The sequence below is a fragment of the Oncorhynchus gorbuscha genome, linkage group LG26 (assembly GCF_021184085.1).
Source record: "Oncorhynchus gorbuscha isolate QuinsamMale2020 ecotype Even-year linkage group LG26, OgorEven_v1.0, whole genome shotgun sequence".
NCBI lineage: Eukaryota > Metazoa > Chordata > Actinopteri > Salmoniformes > Salmonidae > Oncorhynchus > Oncorhynchus gorbuscha.
The window spans coordinates 36,154,915-36,181,727 of NC_060198.1; the positions used below are offsets into that span (position 1 = coordinate 36,154,915).

General features: G+C 44.0%; 4 protein-coding genes and 1 pseudogene across 5 annotated transcripts; 1 reads left to right on the forward strand and 4 right to left on the reverse strand.

The window, feature by feature from the left end:
* Nucleotides 1-752: 752 nt before the first annotated feature.
* hmgxb4a (HMG box domain containing 4a) lies at nucleotides 753-6,645 on the reverse strand. Its single transcript, XM_046331121.1, has 13 exons — nucleotides 6,572-6,645; nucleotides 5,767-5,848; nucleotides 5,480-5,616; nucleotides 5,313-5,388; nucleotides 4,604-5,197; nucleotides 4,264-4,467; nucleotides 3,935-4,131; nucleotides 3,665-3,746; nucleotides 3,500-3,564; nucleotides 3,259-3,358; nucleotides 1,935-2,110; nucleotides 1,643-1,765; nucleotides 753-1,471 (listed from the first exon to the last, which is right to left on the reverse strand). The coding sequence occupies exons 2-13, from the start codon at nucleotides 5,801-5,803 to the stop codon at nucleotides 1,427-1,429; spliced, it is 1,836 nt and encodes a 611-aa protein (XP_046187077.1). The 5' UTR covers nucleotides 5,804-5,848; nucleotides 6,572-6,645; the 3' UTR covers nucleotides 753-1,426.
* A 240-nt stretch (nucleotides 6,646-6,885) lies between these two features.
* Nucleotides 6,886-9,432, reverse strand: LOC124015768 (ankyrin repeat domain-containing protein 54-like). 2 transcript variants are annotated; one of them, XM_046331230.1, is made up of 8 exons: nucleotides 8,784-9,429; nucleotides 8,435-8,482; nucleotides 8,223-8,321; nucleotides 8,023-8,094; nucleotides 7,799-7,846; nucleotides 7,587-7,711; nucleotides 7,384-7,491; nucleotides 6,886-7,232 (listed from the first exon to the last, which is right to left on the reverse strand). In XM_046331230.1, the coding sequence occupies exons 1-8, from the start codon at nucleotides 9,160-9,162 to the stop codon at nucleotides 7,158-7,160; spliced, it is 954 nt and encodes a 317-aa protein (XP_046187186.1). In that variant the 5' UTR covers nucleotides 9,163-9,429; the 3' UTR covers nucleotides 6,886-7,157. The 2 variants fall into 2 exon arrangements, with proteins under 2 accessions (XP_046187186.1, XP_046187185.1); XM_046331229.1 differs by having other exon boundaries at nucleotides 7,587-7,846; nucleotides 8,784-9,432.
* A 3,909-nt stretch (nucleotides 9,433-13,341) lies between these two features.
* Nucleotides 13,342-17,362, reverse strand: LOC124015376 (annotated as a pseudogene).
* Nucleotides 17,363-19,367: 2,005 nt separating this feature from the next.
* Nucleotides 19,368-21,960, forward strand: LOC124015493 (heme oxygenase-like). The gene is made up of 7 exons (XM_046330721.1): nucleotides 19,368-19,516; nucleotides 19,623-19,674; nucleotides 19,863-19,974; nucleotides 20,139-20,354; nucleotides 20,438-20,710; nucleotides 21,491-21,539; nucleotides 21,626-21,960. Exons 2-7 carry the CDS (start codon nucleotides 19,625-19,627, stop codon nucleotides 21,739-21,741), a joined length of 816 nt encoding a protein of 271 aa, XP_046186677.1. The 5' UTR covers nucleotides 19,368-19,516; nucleotides 19,623-19,624; the 3' UTR covers nucleotides 21,742-21,960.
* Nucleotides 21,951-26,728, reverse strand: LOC124015491 (DNA replication licensing factor mcm5-like). The gene is made up of 14 exons (XM_046330718.1): nucleotides 26,401-26,728; nucleotides 25,959-26,085; nucleotides 25,639-25,767; nucleotides 25,327-25,499; nucleotides 25,031-25,186; nucleotides 24,725-24,894; nucleotides 24,453-24,627; nucleotides 24,247-24,358; nucleotides 23,876-24,019; nucleotides 23,546-23,788; nucleotides 23,317-23,429; nucleotides 23,030-23,158; nucleotides 22,675-22,945; nucleotides 21,951-22,482 (listed from the first exon to the last, which is right to left on the reverse strand). Exons 1-14 carry the CDS (start codon nucleotides 26,568-26,570, stop codon nucleotides 22,381-22,383), a joined length of 2,214 nt encoding a protein of 737 aa, XP_046186674.1. The 5' UTR covers nucleotides 26,571-26,728; the 3' UTR covers nucleotides 21,951-22,380.
* Nucleotides 26,729-26,813: the final 85 nt, after the last annotated feature.

The following is a 26,813-nucleotide window of genomic DNA, read 5'->3' on the forward strand; positions in this document are numbered from 1 at the left end:
ACAAAAGTTAAACATTCACCTTCTTCTACCATTTCTGTCAAGCCGTCTACGTTCAATCAATCCAATGTTTGCTCCACATATAATGCACAGCAACGCAATGTTGCAAGTCAAACGCAGAGTTCCATTGGAAATGTACTTCTGGTGAACCAAAATGCAAAACAATACCAGTGTGATCGAGGCGTAACCTTGACCTCGTTCTCCTAACCTGACACGTTTATTATACTAACCAGTCATGTTAGTTTGCTTAACTTTCCATTTAAATAAACCATCTGTGGCGACAAATCATCAGTATCACCAAACGTTCTCTCAATTTCTAACACGTAGGAATTAATCACGTAGCTGACCAAATTACACTAGATTTTACTTCTCGGTTTACAGAGATTAACAAAAATCCAAAGCAGGTCATTAGGGAAGGTTTTGCATTCCTCCCTGGCTGGGGAATAGAGGCATGTGGAAGCACAGACAGTGTTCTAGTTCTATTGTATGTGTAGAGAAAAGCATATCATCCTCAGTCTGACAAGGATCCTGAGGATTCACAGGTAGCTGCTGCAGTTTATGTACAATTCATTTACTCAAAAATAGCAATTTCAGTTGTAGGTATAACTGGCCTTAAAATGTAAATGATCTTGATACACTACAATGGTTTGTTACAATAAATACAAGCATTATTCATTCATTGGTTTGCGTTTAGGAGTCGGAACAACAGCTGTAGTTGAAAAAAGGTGGTGGGGTACATACCAGTCATAAGTCTGCATGTTGACACTGTCATTTTTATTGTCAACATTTCCATACTGTATACTCAGAGGAAGAAATGTATTCATGAAAATGTGGCTTACAGCTTTGTGCTTCAAAAGCTGCAAAACCCACAGTAGTTTGATTGCAGTTGCCTCAAAATGTTTCTACCGTATACAAATGTCATTTTACAATCAAAATCTAAACCTTAACTCAGTAAAATAGCATATATACAAAAGAACAAGTCATTATGTAATTACCTGGTAAAACAAACATGAACAGTTGTCAAATATATTATTTTCATGGTATGTTGATGGAAGAGGAACAATGGTGGACTTGGGCCCTGGCTTGTCCTTTTGAGTAAAAACTAGCCTCTGGAGATACTGTATACACATAGAAAACACACACGCCCGCACACATTCACACAAGAACATACAGTTACATCTGAAGACGCTAACAGACATGCCAGAGGGAAAGAAAAGAGTGTTCATTAAAATAGGTTTCAGTAAAAAAATAAGGAAATTAACACATTTTAAAAACATGTTGAAAGTATTAATATCAACGTTTTCCAATGCCTTGCTGCATAAATAATTGTCTGCATCCCAAGCCACGCTTCTATAATGGGCACTCTCACTCCAAATGTTTTACTTCATGGCGAGGACACTCAGACGGGAAAGGAATGTTTCTGTTGGCTTCACAGCCCTGGCATGATGTAGGCAATATTGTCCAAGGTGTTGGACTGAAAGAGACATAAAAGGAGAGAAATGTTTCAGGCTGGCCTTATGCAACACACTTGCTATCACACAATGTGCTGTCACTACAGCCACATATTTTTACTTTACAGCCCAAGTGGGAGATGAAACCTTTCAGAACAACATTTCAAATAGATGGCAAGGTGTGAGTGATTTACCAAGACTTGGCGGGGACATCCGTTGAGCTGGGGGATCTGTGCTGTGAGGCAGGTCAGGGGTCCAAGGGCACACAAGATGGAGTCCAGCAGTACAGAGAGACTGCCTGACACCGCCACCATCCCCTGAGTGAGGTGAGAGCAGAGGCAGTTAGTCTAGTGGTCACACACAAATCTTTGTTCAATCTTTACTCATATGAATGATGACACATTTCAGTTGTAGGTGAAGAGAGTAAGTTTGGACACAACAGCTAAGTTAAAAGATACAGGGAATAGTTGGTTGGTGTGTGTGTACCTCTGTCTCCTGTAATCGGTGGCCGATGAGGGACAGGGACTCTCCCAGTAACTGCAGGTGGGCGGCCGCATCGATGGGGTCGACATCAGGGACCCGTGCTGGTGACAGGGACACACCCACAGACGCCCGGTTGGGGGACACCAGCCCTGCTCCCAGCCCCATGCCCTTCATAGAGCCTGAGATGCATACAAATACAACACATGCAGTGACCAACTGACCATGAGTCCTGTGGGCTACTGAGAGATAAAGCAGCATAGAGAAGGGACAGGACTACCGATTGACTTGTAATCACTGTCAAAGCTGATAGAGCTGCAAGGCCAATGTGGCTGCAGGGTGGATTCTTACTAGGGATGCGCCGATATCACATTTTTGGCCGATACCGATATTTTCCTTGCTCCAAAAAAACGATACCGATATTTGACATTGTAGCAGCCTTTTAAGCATTCTAGTGAGGTTAAATAGTTAACGCACACACATAGATGCAGTGGTCTAAGGCACTGCATCTCAGTGCAAGAGGCGTCACTACAGTCCCTGGTTCGAATCCAGACTGTATCACATCCGGCTGTGATTGGGAGTCCCATAGGGCAGCGCACAATTGGCCCAGCGTTGTAACATTTCACGTAAATCCTGTTTGTCTGCATCGAAGTAGCGGTCCTTGTAGCTAGCATCGAGCATGGTGGTGACACAGTAAAGAGGCTCAGAGAGAATCGCTTGTTCACGGCCTAAGTTATAACCCCACGGTCGGTGTGGGCAGTTTTGTTGAGCAGACGTTTCGATGCCATGACAGAGGGTGTCTGCTGCAGACGAAGTTGATTATCTTATTTCTCCAGTCAGTTGTTCGAATGACACTAGAAGTGTGTTCATGTTTCCAAGTTTCAAACATTTCTTAAATGGAAGCAGCGGTATGAGAACCAGCACATTCTCGAGCATGCAATTCCACGTTGACACACTGTGCTGTCAGACTCGCTGGTCATAATAATGTCAGTCGTGACGCCCATAGCAAGTAGCATAATGAATTCCATTTTCTTGGCGTTAATGGATTTTGCCTTTGCGTTGTCTCGCTGAAATGTTCTTACTCATTCAAATGACTGCTCAACTTGAACATGTTAAGTTGTTGGAAGTGCGCTTAGTATTTTTCTGCTTTTGTTCTGTGTACCGCTGTAGTCATCTACTTACATTATATACGTATGCACGTCAGCTTTGACACCGGTTTTGCACATTGGTGTTAAACTAGACATTGGGCCGATGCCGATGTTGGCATTTTTAGCTAATATCGTTTGATTCCGATATGCTCACCGATTTACCGTGCATCCCTAGCTCTTACCTTTGCTTTTGACTCCATCTGTGGAGCTCTTGCGTTTGACTGTGGTGGCCTCAGCTTTGTTCTGCTTGTGCTGCAGGTACTGAGCTTTCTGCTTCCACACCTGTGTATATAGAAGCAATTTAGGCCATGAATCATGACTCATAGCATAGTGCTGGCGCGCTATTCTTAAATTGATTTCAAATTTTTATCAGAATTATCAATCAACTCTCTTCTTAAATTGGTCATTTCAAGTGAAACTTACCAGTTTATCTTTTTCTGGGAGCTGTTTCCACACCTCTGCCAACCTTTTGCTCAGCTCCCCGAACACTGCAAACACAGTAAAGCCTTTCTCTAAATTTTGTATAACATATGTACAACAATCATTAATAGTTACAATGTAATTCTAAAAAGGGATAACTCTGCCCACCTAGTCCTGGCTGCTCTGCATTGATGTTGACCCTGTACTCTTTACAGAACACCTGGTACGCTGTTGTGTTCTTCTTCTTGGGCTGAGAGAGAAAGGAGGTGAAGTGTATATATATATATAAAGCATTTCGCTCCAACAGCAATAACATTTGCTAAATCTTTGTATGTGACCAATCAAATTTGATTTGATATATTATATATACACACACTGTACAAAATGCAGGAACCACTGTCTAAAAGCCTAAACTACCCATTTGTTTTGGGTTCTTACCTTATCTTTCTCCTTCTCGTGCTTCTCCCTTTCCCTCTCCTCCTTCTTTTTCTTCTTCTCCATCATTGCTACTTCATTACTTTGATGATGGTGAGTAAGGATGGGAGTAGGGATGGGGGCCCCCATGGCATACATTCCACCAGCTGCAGAGTGATTGGCTGAGCCATGGGTATGGGTGTGGCCTCTCGATGGATCCCCTGGAGAAAGCATACAAGGAGCACATATTAGAATGCATAATTCAAGTAACTGTTGAAGTAACCAATGTTAAACATCGTTCTGCAATAGGACTAAGGCAGACTAGCGGCAGCGTTCCAAAAGTTTCTAATCACCTCCTGATCCTTTGCTGTGCTTCTTCTCTCTCCCGCCTTTGTCTTTCTCCCTGTCCTTCTCTTTCTCCTTTTTCTTCTTGCTTTTCTTGCTCTTCTTCTTTTTCTTTGACAGATGCTTGTACGAGTCGTCTATCACCAGCTCTCCTGCCTCCAGTTCGCCCCCCGAGGAGGAGCTGTCTCCCCCCATACCCCCACCGTAGTGCCCTGACATACAAGAGAGAGGGGACATAGGGTTCATGCAGGAATCAACACAAATACAGGAAAAGTGGTTAAGTGCACATACAAACGAGTTTCTAATAATGTCTCTCATAGCTATAAATTTAGCCAAAGGCCCTCTTACCCTCCACCTCCACTTCCTTCCCCACAACAGGCAGTGGATCTCGGCTCTGCTGCACCTTCTTGGGGACTTTAGAGAGCTGCTTCCGTTCTCTGTCCTTCTCCTTTTTTATCCCCCCTTTTGAGGATGAGGAGGAGTGGGGAGGGAAGGGAAAGCCCTCTCCTTCGGCCTTCTCCTTAGGTGAGACCATGAGCTTCATCATCAGCCCATCCGGCTCACGTATGTTCAGGACATCTCCTTTAGGGGTACCGGTACCACCATGGAACAGAGACGACGACTTGGAGGAGGAGTGCTTTTTGGAAGAGGAGGATGAGGACATAGGGCGGGAATGAGAGGAGTGGCTGCCTTTGCTTCCTCCGATGCTCCCATCACGTTTGCGGTCTTTGGAGAAGTGGGAGGAAGAGAAGGAGGGGTAGGAGGGCTTCTTGTGCAGGTGTGGGCTCGGGTCTGAGCCGGTGGCCATAGGGGAGGTGATGGCCTGTAGGAGCCCCATGGCTGTGTCTGTGGGATGGGAGGAAGACGAGGAGGACAGGGAAGGGGAGTGGTCCGACGACTTTCGCTTCTTCTTGTGGGGAGGTGGGCCTGAGCCTTGCTGGTCTGGTAAAGAACATCGTGAAGGGAGATTGAGAACATAATGAATCGGTTCAGCAAAAAATTCACGCAAATAATTCAATCTTTTTTATTGACAGAGCAGAATTCCTTCCTCCTTTACCTCTGTAATAGTAGTCTTCACTGTGCTTTTTCTTCTTCTTGTGAGAGTCCCCTCCCAATAAGAAAGGTTCTGAGTCCTAAATGAAAAAGTCAGGATTTGACTAAATTTACTTACAGCCAACAGAAACTACATAGCACTTCATTTTGAAACCAGTGTTCTGCTGTTACCTTGGGCCGTTTCTTGGAGGACTTGCGGACCTGTGCAGCAATCTCCTCCTCCTCTCTGAGCAGGTCCTTGTATGATCTCCTCTTCTCTCTCTGACTGCGACCAGCCACAAGGCCCACTTCCCCTTCCATCCCTACCTCTGAGAAAGAGGGAGTTGTAATGCACACTGGGAACTTCAGGCATTGCATGACAATTGGAATGATGATGATGACTTTTAATAACTATATTATTGACAGATTTCTTCAAAAGAACATAAGAGGTACTAGAGGAAAGAACTGGCACAAATTACCAACTACTCCTTTCTTCTTGATCTCCTCAAAAGCCATGATCTCTTTTTTCTCCTCAACAGGCTTGCTCGTCTCTCTGTGTCACTAACAATAACAAGATATTAGAACACAGTCATAGGGATATGGAGGAAACATCAGCCACTGACTCAGCCAATATAACAGACAAGCAACTTTGACTTGGAGCAGTTTTACTGCAAAATACAGGATATTTACATTGCACTGTGAATGGAAGGATGTAAAAAAATAAGAGACAGACAACAATAAAGAAGTATTTTAACACCAAATTGATCAAACTGAGTAAACCCCTTCAAAAAGCAAGAAGTGCCTTGTTTACAACTCGCCACCACATATGGTTGATGAGAGAGGACATTCAATTTCTGTAATTGATGTCTCTCCTTAAAGTTTGGATAACACTATACACATTGATAAATGGCATGCTTGAGCCTATAGTAATAATAGATACATTACAAAACTGAAGTGTGTTTAGGCAATTGAAGGATAAATTCCCGCCTACTTTCGAAAAAATACACAAACACACCCCCTTTCATTAGCTGAGAGTCCCTAACTCCCAACGTTTGGAACCTCTTCTAACTCGTATTGCTGACTATGTGCTGGGTTATCCGGAAGGTACTGCAATAGCAGTCCGTGGCTTCTTTTGCAGCTAGGCCTATGTCAGTCTAAACGGACAAAGAAAGTAATTTTCATGCATTTGGTTCAGAAATTCTGTTTAGCATGCTGAGGTGAGAATATGTGAATTTTACTGTCGCAAAGTGAGAAGAAATGTACAATTATATGTAATTTTACTACCTCTCCGGAATCACCAATTTACGCGGTTCCAGTCGCCATCTTTGATATCAGTCTACAACGATGCGTATCGGCAGGGGGAGGGACTTGACTGTGATGTAGCGAATCAGAACAATGAAATCGTGTACGTTATTGTAGTGCACAATGTCAATTGGCTGGAAATATACATTGCGTCTGTTAATTTGGAGATATTGTAACCAATTTGTAACCATTACTTTTCATGTAGTAATTCTATGAATGGATCATGATAACTACATTAACTGACAATGCATATTAATGTTACACCGTATTTTCTTATAAAGCAGAGGCAACAAATATTTCCAAATATTTTTTTTAATCCATTAATTCAGATTGTTACAAACATTTACAACAATGACCATGATTTTTTTATTTTTTTTACAGTAAACATTCATGTACAACACATGCAAGGCAACAGAAAAAAGGCAGTGACATAAAGATGCTGAGAGGAAGACCAAAACAACAGTCAAGGGTAATGAGTTCATAAAGATCTTTTTTATTTACTTTATCACAGAAGTATGCCCATTACTCCGCCATAAACAGAAGAATGTATCCACAAAGAGAGCCCCCTCTACCTATCCCCCAAATTCTGCTTCTGTAGACTGAGTGACGTGAAGCTGGCCAGCAAGTCGGTTACCTCATCAACCTGAAACAGAAGAGAAGCCATAATTGTCACCTATGAAGACTCATTCAGTCTTGTAAAAAAAATGATACCAATTGGTTGTGTTACCATTTGGTTCAATGCCAAAAAACATGTGTGTGTGAGAGAGAGTGAGTTAAACACAAATGTGTCTTACCTGTTCTTTGGTGCGTGTGTGCTGCAGCTGTGTTGAGATATGATCCAGTCTCTCTCTGGCCTCACTCTGTCCCATCACATTCAGGTACTCCCTCAGCATCTGAATGATCTACAGAGCCATGGAGAGAGAGAATTTCAGACTGCACCAAATAAATGTTGGTATACTAATGTTTACATAGTGCTGTAGTAATAACCCCTTACTACCTGTGTGACCTCCCCTCTAAGAGTTTCTATACTCCTCGAGTCTCCTTCCTGCAGGATGTTGAGTTTGGAGCGTGCCAGGTGCAGGGGGGTCCTTCCTGCTCGGTCTAGGGCATCCACACGTGCGCCTGAACAGAAACACAACATTAACAAGTTATTATTAGCAGGTGTACAGTATGTATGTCCATGTGCCTTCATACCGTATGGCTTCTCACCTCCTCTCAGCAATGTGGTGATTACAGGCACGTGGTTGGTACAGGCTGCTGCAGAGACAGGTGCAGAAGTGGAAAGATTGTGGAAAATATACATTTTTCAGACATGGAAAAGTTCAATCAAAATAAAATGTTCATCTTTTACGTTTCTACCATTGGGACCTAAAGTAGAAATGTTGTACACCCCTGAACTAAATGCTATACTTTCGGTGACGTGTTGTTCTCACCCAGATGGAGAGGGGTGTTCCCAAGGCCATCCCGCTGGTTAGGGTCAGCGCCGTAGCTCAGAAGAAGTTGCACTGGAAGGAAGGGGACGAGTTAATCATTTGTTCACAGTAATGCTGCTGTGACTATTATTAGTTCATAACAATGTCATTACTGTTGAGTAATGAATCATGAGCCCCTTGCACTTCTCACTTTGACTTACCAATGCTCTCGTTGCCATTACAGGAGGAGAAGTGGAGGGCTGTTCTTCCTTTGTCATCTGCTGCACAAGGGTCTACGTCTTCTTGAAGAAGCCTGCGCACTGGATAAAAAAAGAGACAGAAACGTTAAACACCTGAAAGAGATACCATATATTACTTAGTCTTGTTAAGTCTCACAATAGTTGATGTTCCAATAGTTATTTTCAGTGCCTACCTGTATCAATGTCGTTGCCATTGGCAGCCTCTCGAAACCTCTTCACCGCTAGAGAGAATGAAAAACAAGCTAAAGTTTAGGTAAACATCAGGTTTGAGTGCTTTGAGTGTTGACATGCCTATCACCGTCTGATGTGTTAGGCTAGTATAATGCATACTGATGATACTTTTGTCAAAGTTCAGGAGCCATAGGCAGATGCCTTGCATGACATCCCATCCCTCCGCAACATTCACACAGCTTTACACAGCTTTACACTATTCACACCTCGTGATTGGGTGTGGAATTCACGGCTCTCTCCATCAACAACATTTTTTTTCTCTGCAATTTTGAGTGTGTGGAATTTCTGTACCATAAATATCTTTTCCAATGGGCCCCACATTTCGCCGGGCTCTCCCTTGTCGCCTCGCTCTACACCCTGTCACCTTCCCGGGTTTGCTGCTCGCCACACCCGCCCCTGGCCCAACTCGACTGGGTTCCCATAGCAAGTGGAGGTACCGAAGTTCTTGTTCAGCGGTCTGTCCTGTACGACTCAATCTCACGGTGCCCTCTCCAAAGCCAGTTATCCCAAATCCCTCAGCAGCACCACCATCCACCCTCTCATCGTGTATCTTTAGTTCACCCCCTTTCTCCTCCGCTTCTTTTGGTCCAGTCTCCACCGTGTATTCACCCTCGGAGCTTGAACGTTCATCGTCAGAAGCTCTTGCAACAATTGGACTCCACCCGTCCATGTTCAACGACTCATGTGGAAGATTTATTTGGGTGTTTCGCTCTTCAAAATGATCCTCGTTCGCAAGCCAGTACTAGGAGCTACAAAAATAGTCATTTATGTTGATGAACTCACTTGCAACTTTGAATACGTCGTTTATTTTCTCCGTTGCCATCGCTGGCTCTAGAACATCAATACAGAAACGATTCTATGCATATCTCCCATTGTGGCTCATATGTTCATGCTTCGAATTCAAGATACGTCCCTATTACAAGAACCAAAATGTCTCCTGTTTCATAATTTCAATTATCACGAGAACAAGCCGTAAAAGGCGGTCCTATTGTAAAGAGAAACGTTGACAATGACTATTACCAATCAGAGCCTACGTTGTTCGTTCTCTCCAAACAAAGCACCCACCCCCGTGCAAAATAAGCAAATGAGCAAGCAGGACAGGCGAGATGTGTACTACAGTATTCTATATCTGGTTAGTTCTATATGAGCTCCTCGGGACCATAATGTTAAACCTTATCCTAATCATTATGCGTTTCAACTTCAATGGGGGGTGTCCCAGATAGCAAGGAACATTGAATATCTTTAATCAAATTTGATATTATGAATAAAATCATGGATGCTGTTGCACTCAATAAATCTTGAAAACAGATACAATTTAGAGTGAAGAAATTCAAGAAATATTATTTGCCCATAACCATGTACGCTGTATAATACTACAAAAACATGGAAACATCTGAGCATTATGTTCTCTCTCTTTAATGTCTTACATCTGTTGCAACAAAAAAAAATTTCATTTGACCTTTATTTAACTAGGCAAGTCAGTTAAGAACAAATTCTTATGTTCAATGACGGCCTAGGAACAGTGGGTTAACTGCCTGTTCAAGGGCAGAACGACATATTTTGTACCTTGTCAGCTCGGGGATTTGAACTTGCAACCTTTCAGTTACTAGTCCAATGCTCTAACCACTAGGCTACCCTAAGCAGATAAATAACAGTAGTAGGCCTACACAAATAGTATATAAAAAAAAAGCATAATTCATAGATCACAATGCAATTAAAACCCAACATCACCCATACTGTTTGTACACACATTCAAATCTAAAGTTCCATCATATAAAACATGCCACAATTTAGTGTAATATATAAATATGATTTAAGGAATAAAATGGGATAAGCTGTCAACTCTCAAGAGGAATCAGGATGGTTGTTCTATCATTGCTATGCAGACGACACACAATTAATCTTCTCCTTTCCCCCTTCTGATGACCAGGTGGCGAATCGCATCTCTGCATGTCTAGCAGACATATCAGTGTGGATGACGGATCACCATCTCAAGCTGAACTTCGGCAAGACGGAGCTGCTCTTCCTCCCGGGGAAGGACTGCCCGTTCCATGATCTCGCCATCACGGTTGACAACTCCATTGTGTCCTCCTCCCAGAGTGCTAAGAACCTTGGCGTGATCCTGGACAACACCCTGTCGTTCTCAACTAACATCAAGGCGGTGGCCCGTTCCTGTAGGTTCATGCTCTACAACATCCGCAGAGTACGACCTTGCCTCACACAGGAAGCGGCGCAGGTCCTAATCCAGGCACTTGTCATCTCCCGTCTGGATTACTGCAACTCGCTGTTGGCTGGGCTCCCTGCCTGTGCCATTAAACCCCTACAACTCATCCAGAACGCCGCAGCCCGTCTAGTGTTCAACCTTCCCAAGTTCTCTCACGTCACCCCGCTCCTCCGCTCTCTCCACTGGCTTCCAGTTGAAGCTCGCATCCGCTACAAGACCATGGTGCTTGCCTACGGAGCTGTGAGGGGAACGGCACCTCAGTACCTCCAGGCTCTGATCAGGCCCTACACCCAAATAAGGGCACTGCGTTCATCCACCTCTGGCCTGCTCGTCTCCCTACCACTGAGGAAGTACAGCTCCCGCTCAGCCCAGTCAAAACTGTTCGCTGCTCTGGCTCCCCAATGGTGGAACAAACTCCCTCACGACGCCAGGACAGCGGAAACAATCACCACCTTCCGGAGACACCTGAAACCCCACCTCTTTAAGGAATACTTAGGATAGGATAAAGTAATCCTTCTCACCCCCCACCCCCTTAAAATATTTAGATGCACTATTGTAAAGTGGCTGTTCCACTGGATGTCATAAGGTGAATGCACCAATTTGTAAGTCGCTCTGGATAAGAGCGTCTGCTAAATGACTTAAATGTAAATGTAAATGTTGTTCAACCAAAGTATTTGGAATATACAGTCAGTTTGAACACACCTACTCATTCAAGGGTTTTTCTTTATTTTTACTGTTTTCTACATCGTACAATAATAGTGAAGACATCAAGACTATGAAATAACACATACGGAGTCATGTAGTAACCAAAAGTGTTACAAATATAAAAACATATTTTAGATTTTAGATTCTTCAAAGTAGCCACCCTTTGCCTTGATGACAGCTTTGCACACTCTGGGCATTCTCTCAACCAGCTTCATGAGGTAGTCACCTGGAATGCTTTTCCAACAGTTTTTAAGGAGTTAACACATATTCTGAGTACTTGTTGGCTGCTTTTCCTTCACTCTCCGGTCTAACTCATCCCAAACCATCTCAATTGGGTTGAGGTCGGCTGATTGTGGAGGCCAGGTCATCTTATGCAGCACTCCATCACTTTCCTTCTAGGTCAAATAGCCCTTACACAGCCTGGAGGTGTGTTTTTGGTTATTGTCCTGTTGAAAAACAAATGATAGTGCCACCAAGTGCAAACCAGATGGGATGGTGTATTGCTGCAGAATGCTGTGGTAGCCATGCTGGTTACGTGTGCCTTGAATTCAAAATAAATCACTGACAGTGTCACCAGCAAAGCACGCCCACACCATCATACCTCCTCCTCCATGCTTCATGGTGGGAAACACACATGCGGAGATCATCCGTTCACCTACTCTGCGTCTCACAAAGACACGGCAGTTGGAACTAAAAATCTCCAATTTGACTCATCAGACCAAAGGACAGATTTCCACCAGTCTAACATCCATTGCTCATGTTTCTTGGTCCAAGCAAGTCTCCTCTTCCTATTGGTGTCCTTTAGTAGTGGTTTCTTTGCAGCAATTCGACAATGGCCTGATTCATGCAGTCTCCTCTGAACAGTTGATGTTGAGATGTGTCTGTTACTTGAACTCTGTGAAGCATTTACTTGGGCTGCAATCTGAAGTGCAGTTAATTGCCGATTTCTGAGGATGGTAAATCGAATTAACTTATCCTCTGCAGCAGAGTTCAGAGGTAACTCTGGGTCTTCCTTCTATGTGGTGGTCCTCATGAGAGTCAGTTTCATCATAGCTCTTGGTTTTTGCGACTGCACTTCAAGAAACTTTCAGAGTTCTTGATATGTTCCATATTGACTGACCTTCATGTCTTAAAGTAATGATGGACTGTCATTTGCTTATTTAACCTGTTCTTGCCATAATATGGACGTGGTCTTTTGCCAAATAGGGCTATTTCTATACCAACCCTACCTTGTCACAACACAACTGATTGGCTAAAATGCATTAAGCAAAAAAATTCCACAAATTAACTTTTTGAAATGCATTCCAGGTAACTACCTCATGAAGCTGGTTGAGAGAATGCCAAGAGTGGCAAAGCTGTCATCAAGGCAAAGGGTGGCTACTTTGAAGATTCTGAAATATAAAATATATTTTGATTTGTTTAACAATTTTTGGGTTACTACATGATTCTATGTGTTATTTCATAGTTTTGATGTCTTCACTATTATCGTACAATTTAGAAAATAGTAAAAAATTACGAATAACCCTGGAATGAGTAGGTGGTCCAAACTTTTGACTGGTACTGTATATACAAACTGAGTGTACAAAACATTAAGAACACCTGCTCTTTCCATGACACACTTATTGGTGTCACTTGTTAAACCCACTTTAATCAGTGTAGATGAAGGGGAGGAGACAGGTTAAAGAAGGATTTTTAAGCATTGAGACATGGATGGTGTATGTGTACCATTCAGAGGCTGAATGGGCAAGACAAAATATCTAAGTGCCTTTGAACAGAGTATGGTAGTACGTGCCAGGCGCACCGGTTTGTGTCAATGACTGCAACACTGCTGGGTTTTTCACACTCAACAGTTTCCCGTGTGTATCAAGAATGGTCCACCACCCAAAGGATATCTAGCCAACTTGACACAACTGTGGGAAGCATTGGAGTCAACATGGGCCAGCATCCCTGTGGAACGCTTTCGACACCTTATAGTCCATGCCCCGACAAATTGAGGCTGTCCTGAGGGCAAAAGAGGGAGTGGGAGTGGAACTCAATATAAGGAAGGTGTTCTAAATGTTTTGTAGACTCTGTATATATTCATGGACATTATAATGGGAGGTAGAGAATGTCTTGGGACATCAAAACTGTCATAGGCTTAGTTTTGGGATCCTTGGGTAAACAATCAGAAGTCGAGGTTTATTGCAGAGGACACTGAGGCTCCAGCTCGTGTAAGGTAATCAGGGAACGCTGGGTCTGTGTCTGTGGATGCAGAGTCCTGTCCTCCAGGCATTAGCACAGCTTCATGGGCATGCTGCCACAGCTGACTATTCCTAACAATCCCATGCTTCCTCAGGTATCCCTGACGACAAAACAGGGGTGGCTTTCGATTGGTAAGAGATAAGCGGAAACATGACTCTGTGGGGAGAAGAAACAAGTTCAGTTTTACACATTGTAAAACAGTAATCAAGTAATTGAGTGTGCAGAACCATAATAAAACCGTAATAACACAGATCCTGTATGACAGTATGTCACAAGTGAACGAACAAATCCTGTGTGATATAAATAGATGAGTAGGAGGCACTGTATATGGAAATATAAAGGACATATCCTAAGAGCATACTAAGAGCATATCTACCCTAGTATAATAAGGTGTTGTAATGAGGGATCAGGTAAGGACATGCTCTACCTGCATAGAAGGCCCTGAGGTCAGTGTGGAGACAGTGTTCCAGGAAGCGCCGCAGTGGCTGGCTGTGGGAGATGGGCCCATCCCACTCAGTCAAGAAGTCCTCGATCATGTGATGCACTGCCTTGGGCCGTGGCAGTGGCCAGCCAACAGGACGGTGTCTCATGTCCCTCTCTGTTTAGGATGGCAGACAAATTAAAGAATAACATGTATTTGATTTTGCATACATACGTACGTTTGAATGCTGACGTCATACCACAAAGATGCCTTGTACTATACACAGACATACTCTTAATTTGAATGTCATTACTTAACTTAGTTTTTAATACAACCATAAGGCCAAACTGTTTCGTACTCTTCATAAGGTTTCGAACATTCTCACACTCACCAGTGAGAAGTTTGTCGTAGTAGTATAGAACAGGGTGGAGGAAGTTGGACCTCCAAGCACGTGTCCACTCTGACTCTGCCCTGCCAGGGCCCAGTGAGTCTGTGCGGTTCAGCCCGTACTGTAGAACCAGAACCAGCAGCCCATGCTTGGAGAGCTGGTGGCCAGCCAGAGAAGAGAACTGGGGCAGGGCCTGGAGGGGAAACTCCTCCAGGTACTCACAGTGAGAGCTGACAGGAAAGGAGAAGATTATTCAAAGTTAAACTGGTTCACAAATGGATTAATTTAGGCTGCGTTTACACAGGCATCCCAATTCTGACCTTTTTTACACTAATTGGTATTTTTTACCAATTACATCAGATCTTTTCACATCAGATCGTTTTTCAGAGCTGCTCAGATTGGTCAAAATACAGATTGGTGAAAAAAATATCAGAATTTGGCTGCCTGTGTAAACACACGCCTTAGTGAACATAAATCGGGATATCTATAGGCAATCAATCAATGTGAGATTCATTGGTAGAGAAAGGTAAATTACCATGAGGGACAATAATCATGAAGAAAAATGTGCACAGTGGTTCAGCACTACTTACCCTCAGTAAAATGATGTCTCCAAGTACCCCAAACATTTGGTATGGTCCGGAGGCCTCATTGACCCTCCTCAACAGCCAGGACTGCAGCTGACTGCTTGATAGTTTGATTGCTGGCCAGGAGTTGCTATGGTAACGCAGCTCAAGGACTCTATGTACAGCACGCACTAGGGTGGAACACATAACAAAGTTACAACAATAAATAGTGAAAAAACAAACACATTTTGTCTATAAAAACATTATTTTATAGACAAATTTGTAATTTCAAAGCCCCCCCCCTTTACAGGCAGTTACTAACTATACAGAGTGTAGTTGTACTCTTGTCTACGTTGTAATACCAGCAGTTTGAATGGTTACCTGTGTATCGGAAGCCATGGATGAACCCCCCTGCAGAAGAGCGATAGTCTCTTGAGTGGGCTGCCGTCCCCAGAACAAAAAGGTCTGGGGTTCCCCGCCCCTCGTACCAGGCTGTCACCCCTGGCAACCGCCCCCTGGCACCCTCACTGCTTGGTGGGCGGGCCGAGCTGGAGAGATTAACGGTATCATTAGGACAGACTGCCTGAAACAGCATGGCTTTTCCAATGAAAATGACAAAATAGAAGATCCACTACTTCCATAGAAAACAATAATTTTAACAGAACTCTTTTCGCATTATGTAAAGACATGCCACTGTAAAATGATCATTTACATACCCATCAAAGATGCTGAAGTTGAACCGGAACCCCAGGCAGCGGATCACACGATCATATGGCTGGCGGAGAGAGAAGTTGTCATTGTGGTAAACAGGCAGGTTTGTCGCTGTGACCTTTGAACTGTTCTTCCCATCCAAACTGTCCAGAAGCTCAGATAGAGTAAGGAACAACTTGCCACGCTTTTCCTTCCCAATGGATCTGCACTTCTTCTTTCTGCCTGAGCGCTTCTTTTCATCCTCTCCATTTCTGACGATAGCAATGTCCTCAAGGCCTCCCTCCACCAGCCCATCAAGGGACTTTAGCTGGTACGTGTCTAGCAGCTCATTGTTCACAGCTCTGTGGAAGAGAGGAAATAGGTCACTTTGATATGAACAGATTATGCTAAAGGGAATAGCAACATACTCCGATCTAAAACACTGCTGCAGGAGTACTAAATCAGTAAAACAAAAGAAAGAACAATTGGTAGGAGAGGACAATATGGGAGTCAAAACCTGATGATGCCTCTCAGTACCTGAGGTCTCCGACGTAGTGTGTCTGCCAGGCTAGGCGGACCGGGCTCGGGCTGTAGAGATGGATCCGGCTGGCCCGACCCAGGATGCTCTGAGCTGTTTCAAATGCTGAGTTCCCCTTACCCAGGATCAGCACGGCCTGGTCCTTATACTCCTCTGGGTCCACAGGGATGGACTCATAGCCCTCTACCAGGTCTGAGCCCTCAAACTGGACCTTTCTGAGGATCCCACAGTCCTGTGGACACCAGGAGGACTCTGTGGGTAGGAAAGAAAGATAGTTAGAGAATCATCTCTTTAATGGTATGCATAGTGGAGAATTGTTCCATATTTCCAACCTTTTACATTAGATATGTGTATAGATATAACACAGTACCTGCATGTATAGTCCAGTCCACGCTGGTCAGTCAGTATGTATCCCCTGCCTCTAGGTGATTCAGACTCCGAGGCCCTGATCTTCCCGATGTCCACCCCATACTGGACCTTCAGCCCCAGCTCCTTCACATACATGGAGAGGTAGCGGGGGAATGAGTCTGCGTCTGGGTAGAGCTCCCCGGCTGACTCGCTGAAGCAGCAGGTCGGGCCTGTCACTCAGGAGGGAGTTCCAATCGTGACGAAGGTTGAACTCGCGGTTCCGCCTTCCTGTGTAGTTCTTATTGATGCTGATGAGTTTCCTGTGTCGAGGGTATCTTTAAAGGGAGAAAAAACATCCATGAGATACAACACATGTTCATGTACATGGTGTAGATCAGGACATATTTCTATGAGCAGGGCAATAGAGAAAGTTGCATCATTGTTGTACTCTCACAAAATACCTTGCCGAGTTGGAAAATTGATTCAGCAAGTGCAATACCCGATATTGTCGACCCCCATTACTACAGAGGCACTCACATATTGAAGAAGCTCCCTGGCCCAGAGTTCCTCTCCAAGATGATGTATTCTCTCTGACTCTTGGAGAGAAAGTGACCCATCTGAAGGCCCGCAGGCCCGGCTCCAAGCACACAGTAGTCATGGTGACGGGTGCTGTTGTGACTGTAGTAGTCATCAGGAAAACATTGGACCAGGGCGACCAGGAGGGCTAGGAGAAGAAGGATAGAGGAATCCATTGCCTATGAATGAGTAAAAGGCAATGAAGGCATTTAATGGTGGGAGAGTGGGTTTAGTGAAGGTCATTGCAATACCCTGGTGACAATAATCAACGGCAAATTTAAGTTTTGAAAGCTGCAATCTGAAAATATCCACTGGCAAGCAGCAACCATATTATTGTCAAAGTCATGCAACTCTTTTCCATGGACTTACCAACATAAGAAGGTCAATTGAAATAACATATCAGATAGCATTGTTCAAGTGAGTGGAAGAACAGAGAAACTACGACAATAGCGGGCCTTCATGGGGTGTATCCCGGTGCTTGCCTTGAAACTCTGGCCCGACATCATAACTCGACATGCTGCACTAGACCGCTGGTTGAGAAGCGCTCCACGAGCACAAAACACACAGCATATCTATTAAAGTAGGATGTTTTACCTTTCACTGCAGTGGTTCCCTCTCATCTAATCCCATATAATTTTGCATTTGGTCTGTAAATAAAACTCTCCAACAACCTATTGTCTGAATTTCATAAAGGAGCCCCATCCCTTGATACGACACTCCAGCATACCACAGTACTCTGACCAATAAACGCTGCTCTATTCTGGCCAATAAGAGCTTGTGTGTAAAATACAGAGCGTGATAAAATTTAAAGTGATGGAAAAAGAAATGTTCCATACTTTTGATACAAAAGTATCATGTAGCCAAAGTAACACATTTTACATTCTTTATTACAATGCTATAAACTTTGTAATGTTGACATTTTTGAGATTTTGAGATAATTGTAGTAGTTTGATAATGTTTTGGTGAAAGACATACTAATCATTATACAATTTTAATTAAGTGAAACATAGCATGCATATTAGTATAATATCATAAACACAATTAACTATTCATAAAGTTCTCATGCCTAGAAATTGCTCTTATTTTTGCCTTCTACAGCTGCAACATACATTTCTGTTGAGTCATGGTATCTCCCTTCTCTATTTTGTTGAAACCTGTTGAATCAGGTTATCTATAGATTGGTAATAGATCAATAGATGTATAATAGCCAAATGTAAGGTACATCATACTAATTGAATGTTGAGGACAAGAGTTTACAATGTAATCCCCTGAAATGAATTTTGACCTGCAGTTAGTCATTTGTGGCTGAAACTTTGTACCAACACAAAGTTCAATGAACACATTGGGAGAGAGAATTGGATTAAATTGGATTCATTTAACCATTGAGTCCTGCCTGCAGTTAAGTCAGCATATTGAATCACTCTTGTTATTCTAATTCATCTTCAGAAAACTAAAAGGTACATACAACAAGAGCACAAAACATTAGAAACATGACATTCCAGGTGAAAGTTATGATCGCTTATTGATAATACCTGTTAAATCCACTTCAATCTGTGTAGATGAAGGGGAGGAGACAGGTTAAAGAAGGATTTTCAATCCTTGAAACAATTGAGACATAGATTGTTTATGTACACCATTCAGAGGGGGAATGGGCAAGACAAAAGTTTTAAGTGCCTTTGAACGGAGTATGGTAGTAGGTGCCAGGCGCACCGATTTGAGTGTGTCAAGAACTGTAACACTGCTGGGTTTTTCACACTCAACAGTTTCCTGTGTGTTTCAAGAATGGTCCTCCACCCAAAGGACATCCAGCCAACTTGACACAACTGTGGGAAGCATTGGAATCAACATGGGCCAGCATCCCTGTGGAACGCTTTCAACACCTTGTAGAATTGAGGCTGTTCTGAGGGCAAAGGGGGTGCAACTCAATAGTAGGAAGGTGTTCCTAATGTTTTGTACACTCAGTGTTTATAACTTTGTTCTCACCTGTAGTCAACATACTCTCCCTCAATAGCAGAAGGAACACATTCACTTCCTGTAGTTCATGTGACTCTGTGTTTAATGATTTCTACCATCCCATCTGCTCACTCATGCTCTCCCCTCACTGGTAAATCTGCCCTGTCATGTTAAGCTTCAGCATAAGGGAAATGAGTCAACACTCTCACTTCCCATTTGATTTAGCTGACAAACATTGGGAGAGAAGGCAAGGGAGTAAAATATAAAGACTGGGACACAGGTCAAAGAGGACACAGCAACTCTAAACTCGTTTGAGAAGGAGGCAGCTTTCATTTACCAGCTGTATAACAAGACATCAACAAGGAAATACCCCACAGGTAAATGATCACCTCTTTCACTGACTTGTTTTTTAATAAACTGTAACAGATGGTCACATTTGGGTAATAATGTTATAACCACCATATAAAAAATTCTGGAATACAGACATGGAGACAGTCAACTCGGGACAGAAAGATGATATGCAGAACCCTGGCAGGTACAGTCATTTTGTAATGAATGGTCGATATGTTAACTAGATTATTGTATTTCAGACCAGGTCAGGGCTGATATATGGTAAAGGTATTGAACATACAGAACACATTTACTAACTGCAAACTCTGTGCTCACATTGACTGTACTCAGGTAAATCAGGATGTCCTCCTAATGTTCTCCATCTCTCCTCAGGGATTTGTCAGAAGAGATAAAAGCAGCGACTAAAGAGATCCATGTCAGGGCAGAAAACACCCAACTGATGCTGAGCTATCAGAAGGGACAGATAACTCTTCCGCAGTACAAGGTGAGAAAAGCCAATCTGAGAGTGAATTAAAAACCACTTGCCAAAAATAATTTACAGTGGTTTTCATAATATGAACTACCTAGAATGCCTTTCTACATAGTCATGGAAAATGAGCACTCACTGTGTACTAAGTATTCATCTCTAACCCCTCTTTTCCATGGCAGCTTCTTCTGTGTTCCCTCTACGAGATCTATAAAGCCCTGGAAGGGGAGATGGATAGAAATGCTTCCCACCCAGGTGTTGCACCGATATACTTTCCCCAGGAACTGGCCCGACTGGAGACACTAGAGAGAGATCTGGAACACTTCTTTGGACAGGAGTGGCGAAAGAGAGTCATCATTCCTGCTGCAACACACAGATATACACAGAGACTTCGCAAGGTACAGGCCAACATGCAGGGTAGGCACACTATCTTAATTGTGTACCTGCTTAGTAATAACAATTTATTTGTTTCCCTCTTCAGATTGGTGAAGGCAATCCTAAATTGCTGGTGGCCCACGCCTACACCCGTTACCTCGGTGACCTGTCAGGAGGACAAATTTTGGGGAAGATTACCCAGAAGTCAATTGGGTTAAGCAGTGGAGAGGGACTGTCGTTTTTCTCCTTCCCCGGAGTGTCAAGCCCTAACCGCTTCAAGCAGCTGTACAGGAGCAGAATGAACAGCATCGAGCTGACCAAGGAGGAGAGGGATGGGGTGCTGGAGGAAGCTATCATGGCCTTCGAACTCAACATCCAGGTGAGTGAAAGGGAAGAAGAGTGGAAGCAAACTGGGTAAGAATATAGAAAATTGTTAGACTCCAGCCACCCAAGTCATATACTGTTCTCTCTGCTTCTGCACTGCAAGCGGTACCAGTGCATCCAGTTTGACACCAACAGGCTCCTGAACAGCTTCTAACCCCAAGCCTTAAGAGTGCTAAACAGCTAACTAAATAGCTAATAAAATGGATACACAGACCGAGTTGACCCTTGTATTTAATTTTTGCACCATCTCTATGCACACACTGACACTCCAACACAGACACAAACACTCACTCCATAATTTGCTCACACAAATAATATGCACATACTTTTATATTGACTCTACACACACACGCACTCAAATGCAATCATATACACTGCTGCTACTCTGTTTATCATATATACCTACACATATCTACCGATATCACTCCAGTATCCATGCACATTTTAGATATGGTTCTGGAACCGACTGATCCTGTATATAGTATGTTTTCTCGTGTTCTTGTTTTTTTTCTCTTGTGTTTTTGTTCTACTTTATTTTTAGTATTACATTCTTATTTATTACTGCATTGTTGGGTTTAGACCTTACAAGATAGGCATTTCACTGTGCTTGTGCACGTGACATTAAAACTAGCTAAACATGACTGTGCAGAGGAAGTGAAACTGGGAAGGTCTAGTGGACGACGCAGTGTAAACATGTTACTGGGTGCCATCACATATTGCTGAGGATTGTGTACGTCTTGTTCAATGAAGACGCCCTGTGTTCTTTCTCGTACAGGTCTTCAATGATCTACAGAAAATGTTGAGTGTCACAGAGGAAGCTTATGGTAAAGTACAAGCTCATATGCTGATTGGAAATGTGATCCTTCACCTTCCTTTTGAGTTATAAGAAAGTATTCCTTTGCTTTTGCAGGGGACCAAGAAAAGGCCGAGACGCCAGCTACCATCCCCTCTTTGTCCATCGTGCAGTTGTCACTGGGTATTTGTGTTGCTTTAGCAACAGTCGGAATGGGTATCTATGTATTCTAAAGCCTTGAAATAAGTATTTTTAATGTAGTTGACAGAATCACTTGACTAATCATAACCACCTACGGGTGTGTGCATTTACAGCACTTGTCCTGACTGTACTTTTACATGCTGAAGGCAATCTTAAAATGACAATCGACATGCTGTATTAATTGCAATTCTGTGTACATAGTATGTTTCATTAAAGATTATGCACACCATTTCAACAAATGTCTAAATAAAGAAGTTTGCCATTTATTTTCAATACAAAATAACTTCCACAAGTAATGATTTAACATTAACAATCTTTAGGACAGTCTCATAACACTTCTCTTGCCCCAAACAATTCAACAATACAGTTCATCCAAATTGCCTCCATAATTTGTTTAGACTAAAAAGAATAGACCCCAAAATACTTATGAGAGCAATAGAACAGTAAATAACTGTTGTTGGCATAACTTGGAAAAGCAACACAGGGAAAGGTAGACATCAGTGGCTCTATAGTGGCTCTGTGGTCTAAGATGAAGAAGACGTATCGACGTGACTTCATGAAGACGTCCACTGGCTTGTGAGGAAGAGTGAATTGAGGAGACGCCTGTCCCTTCTACTATTTACAAAGCCCAACGTGACTTAATCTTTGTGCGTATGCATTTTTTTGAGAGACTACTTGACTCTGTAGAGCACCTTCCTCTGCATGCGGTGCTGAAGCTCTCCCCTCCTCATCATCAGGTGAAGGACCTTGTAGATGGCCTGCTCTGGATACTTCTGTATATGGGAGAGGGTAGAGAGAGATTCTGATCAGTGGACAGGTAAACAGGCTACAGGGCAACACGTAGGCCAACTGAGGACAGCACTGAATCATATAGACAAAGGGCCAAACATTCCAATGCCCAAAGAACTTTTATGTAATTGACCAAGTGGTCCCGTCTCTGTTCAAAGTAGACGAGTGTAACTGACCTGCTTGGTGAAGTCCTGGACGATGCTGTGCTCGGACACCTGGGAGCCAATGGCAAAGCGTCTCTTCAGCTGCTTCTCAACACGGGAAATCATCTCCTGGTCCTCCTGAGTGGTGAAGCCCTCCACACCCGAGAGGCTGCCGGACAGCGCAGCGTCCAGTGTGGACACCTGGAAGAGCCGCAGGGCCTCGTCCACCTCCTCCTCTCCAGCCACGGCCTGCAGCTTCATCTTGGCCAGGGACTCAGAGATGCGCACCACCGCCTCCAGCTGCCTGCAGGGGACCACGAGAACCAAGAATTATGACACCGAAGATGGACAGTATCCTGACTGGTAATGACGTTGGCATGTGAAGTACCGGACAGTGATGGGGATGGAGGCTCTCCTGTCACTCTCCCTCTCATGTTCCCTCGCTCCACTCCTCATCACCACGTATCTGTTCTTCAGCTTTTCAGCTGCAGCCGCAGACAGGCGCGGGCCGCATTTCCTGTCAGGGCACATTTGACCGTTACAAACCAAATCCCTCAATGTGTACATACTAGTGTGTAGTATTGTTTCTCTGCAAGTAGAGTTCATGAACTCCATCTAAACAGAATCTAACATACACAGAATAAACCTGCTGATATAAAGGAGTTTAAGACTCACGTTCTGGCATAGGCGATGTACTTCTTCAGTGTGGCCAGTGTGATCTCTCCCTCCACACCCTCCGTCTGAGTATGAGCACTGAGATGGACGTTCATCACGTGGCGGGCCAGAGTCTGAGAGAGAAAAGAAGGTCAATAGTGTTAACACTGTGCTAGCCTGGGCCGTGCTCACAATCCGTGTGCATAAACCTTCCCCAAACACACACACACACTAAAGTGTGTTCCCTCACCATGTCTCTCTGATGGTCGTGGATGTCCTTGATGATAAAGATCATGTCAAAACGGGACAAGATGGTAGGCATGAAGTCGATGTTGTCCTCTCCCTTGGTGTCGTCCCAACGGCCAAACACAGAGTTAGCAGCGGCCAGCACCGAGCAGCGGGAGTTCAGGGTGGTGGTGATGCCAGCCTTGGCAATGGAGATGGTCTGTTGCTCCATGGCTTCATGGATGGCTACTCGGTCATCCTCTCTCATCTGAGAGGAAAGAGAGACAGTTAAGAGTCTGCAAACAAACTAGTCAAGTATTCAGCAATTGGTGTACTTCTGTCCATGTTTCCTTACCTTGTCAAACTCATCGATGCACACCACCCCACCATCAGCCAGCACCATGGCTCCTCCCTCCATGATGAAGCCACGGGTGACGGGGTCTCTCAGGACAGAGGCCGTCAGACCAGCAGCACTGCTGCCTTTACCTGAGGTATACACCTGACAGAGGAAGAGAGAGAGCGGGAAGATACGGGTTAGCGCTTTCTATAGGGGTCACTAGCATGCTGATTAATTGTCAGCAAATTACATTTTTGGAATTCATCTTTGTAATTCTTGTTTAAATCTAGGTTGAGGGAGTGTCATGATTGCTCTGAAATATATATATTTTTTAAATTCTCAATTAATCTTGGAATATACATATAATCATTCATCAAGCCCATCCTTACCCCAATGGGAGAGCACCTCTCCACAAACTTGAGCAGCTGAGACTTAGCAGTACCAGGGTCTCCCAGCATTAGCAAGTTGATGTCTCCTCTACGGGTCAGCCCATCAGGCAGCCTGAGACAGGAAAGGTAATTATACATACACACTGGAGAGAAACATCAAAAATCTATTCGAATTCCAAATGCCATTTCCAATGGTCATGACTCACCTCTTCCTGGAGCCGCCGAACAGCAGGCAGGCGATGGCCCTTTTCAGGTCATCACTGCCGTAGATGGAAGGAGCGAGGGAACGGGCGAGGGAGCCGTAGACGTCGGGGGAGGAGGCCAACGCTCTCAGCTCCTCCTCTTCCTGAGGGGAGACTGACGACCCTGTGGCCCCACGACCTGAGAGACAAAGATATAATGCTAACTATAGTACTATCCCACATAGGACATAATGTTGGATAAGTAATCTAACCTCTACTAGCCTTATCGTGCCTACCTGCTCCCTCAGTGTCCTGCTGAATGCCCACCACACGGAGGTAGGAGGAGCGGATGCCCACACCTGCACTTTTATCTCTGCCCTTGCCCTTAGCTTGGGCCACCTTCTTGATGGAGTAGATCCCCATAATGGTCACTCTGTTCCCAGGAACCACACGGTCACACAGGTACCTGAGGGGAGGCAGAACATGAGCTGTAATGTGGTATGTACTCGTCAATCTCACTTTGCACTCTGTGTATATTGGGCATGTGTTAATTGTATTTAATTGAGAATATTGAGGCACACAGACAATGCTGTGTGTGTTACCTGTCACAGTAGAGCTGCAGGTGGCGGGGCATCTCTCCGTGTGGCACAGCATCTGGAGATTCCTGCAGACGGAGGGTCTGGAAGTCCACACAGACACAACGGTCTGGAATGATGAAGTAGGGATCTATAGGACACCTCACCCTGCCTGCCTGCTCACTGAGAGAGAGAGAGAGATGTTAAATAATGAAATCACACACGATGATAAAGCAGATGATTTCACACACACACAATGACTTATTGCATTTTTTCATGCACTGGAGTGTACACAAACACCCAACTCAGAGGGTTGCACTCACGTGTTGCACTTTCGGGGAAGAGCATAGCCCTGCAGGCCTGGGGGCAGGGAGATGTTACTGATGACAGAACGACAGCCACGACACTGCAAACACACCCTGGTGGCCTTGGCCCGCACAGCCGTGGCAGAGATGACAATCCCAGGGACCTTCACCAGCCTGGACACCTGCTCTGACTACCAGAGAGAAAGAGATGAAGAGTTCAGAGTCATGTCATTTTACATGGATGGGAAATTGAGGGACATTTTTCATGCCACCTTCTACATGAACCAACTGAAAGATGAAAGGCCCAGCATTGCATCCTCAGAGACCTACCTTGAGGTTGCGGATGGAGGCAGGATGGCCATCACTCTTCAGCATGACCTGGATTTCCTGCACTGTCTCCTCTCCCAGGGGCCTGGGACGGGTCACCTCATCAGCCACCTCCTGGGCAGCCTCCTCCAGCTGTCAATCATAATGTCAGGGCTCAGTTTAAAGGGATAATTTATTGCCAAATAGAATACAAGATCAGCATGATAAGATCAGCAACAGAAAATATAGGAATCCATCAAATCCAGGAATTATTCAAGCTGCAATTTCTCCAATTAAAACTCCTCAAATTATTTGTCTGTTATTAGTCTATTCAATCTTCTCACCAGCGGCAGGTTCTCAGAGGGCAGCTTGTACAGGCAGTCTGACAGGTCCTCGTCAAAGCTGGCCAGGTCTTCCATCTCCACCTCCACCCAGTACTCCCCCAGGGTGTAGTGTCTCTTAAGGTCATCTCTACACAGCAGAGAATGTCAACAATACAACATGAACAATAAGATATATAAATAGCTTAAAACAGAATGCGAATATAATCATAGGGTAAAACAAACGAAATACAAATTCAATCACAGGACCTTGAAGAATCTAACTTTATTCCTTCAAGACCATTGTGGTGATCAGTGGTAGTTAGCCAGTTACTGTAACGTTAGCTAACTAACTGTTAGCTAACTGGCTAGCTAACTTAACGTTGGGCATCTGTGGAACATCATACCAACCGGCAGTAGCCATCGACAAATGACTTCGTGGCACTTAATACAACCTCTAGTTTACCTGTATTTATAGGTGAAACCGGTGCGATCGGTCCCAACTCTGAACTGCCGAAGAAATTCACGGAATCGTTTCTTGATCTGGCTCCGTTTCACTCCACCTTCATCCCCGGGTCCATCTCCACCGCCGAAGCTGTCACTGTAATAAACTCCAGGGTCGTCGAAACCAGACATAATGCACCGATTATATCTACAAAGTGCTATAGATTGTTTAATAATCCTAAAAGCAACAGTTTTTGGTGATTGACGCCAATGATCTTCTGCGGACAATGAATTCCACGTTGACTCTTTCGCGGCAAATAAAATCGTCACTTTCCCGCGAAGTCGAACAGTGACGCTTTGCCATTGGGAGATATGATCAACGAGTGATAATGATTGGCTGAATACATTGCAGGAGGCGTGTCCTGATAGAAGGGT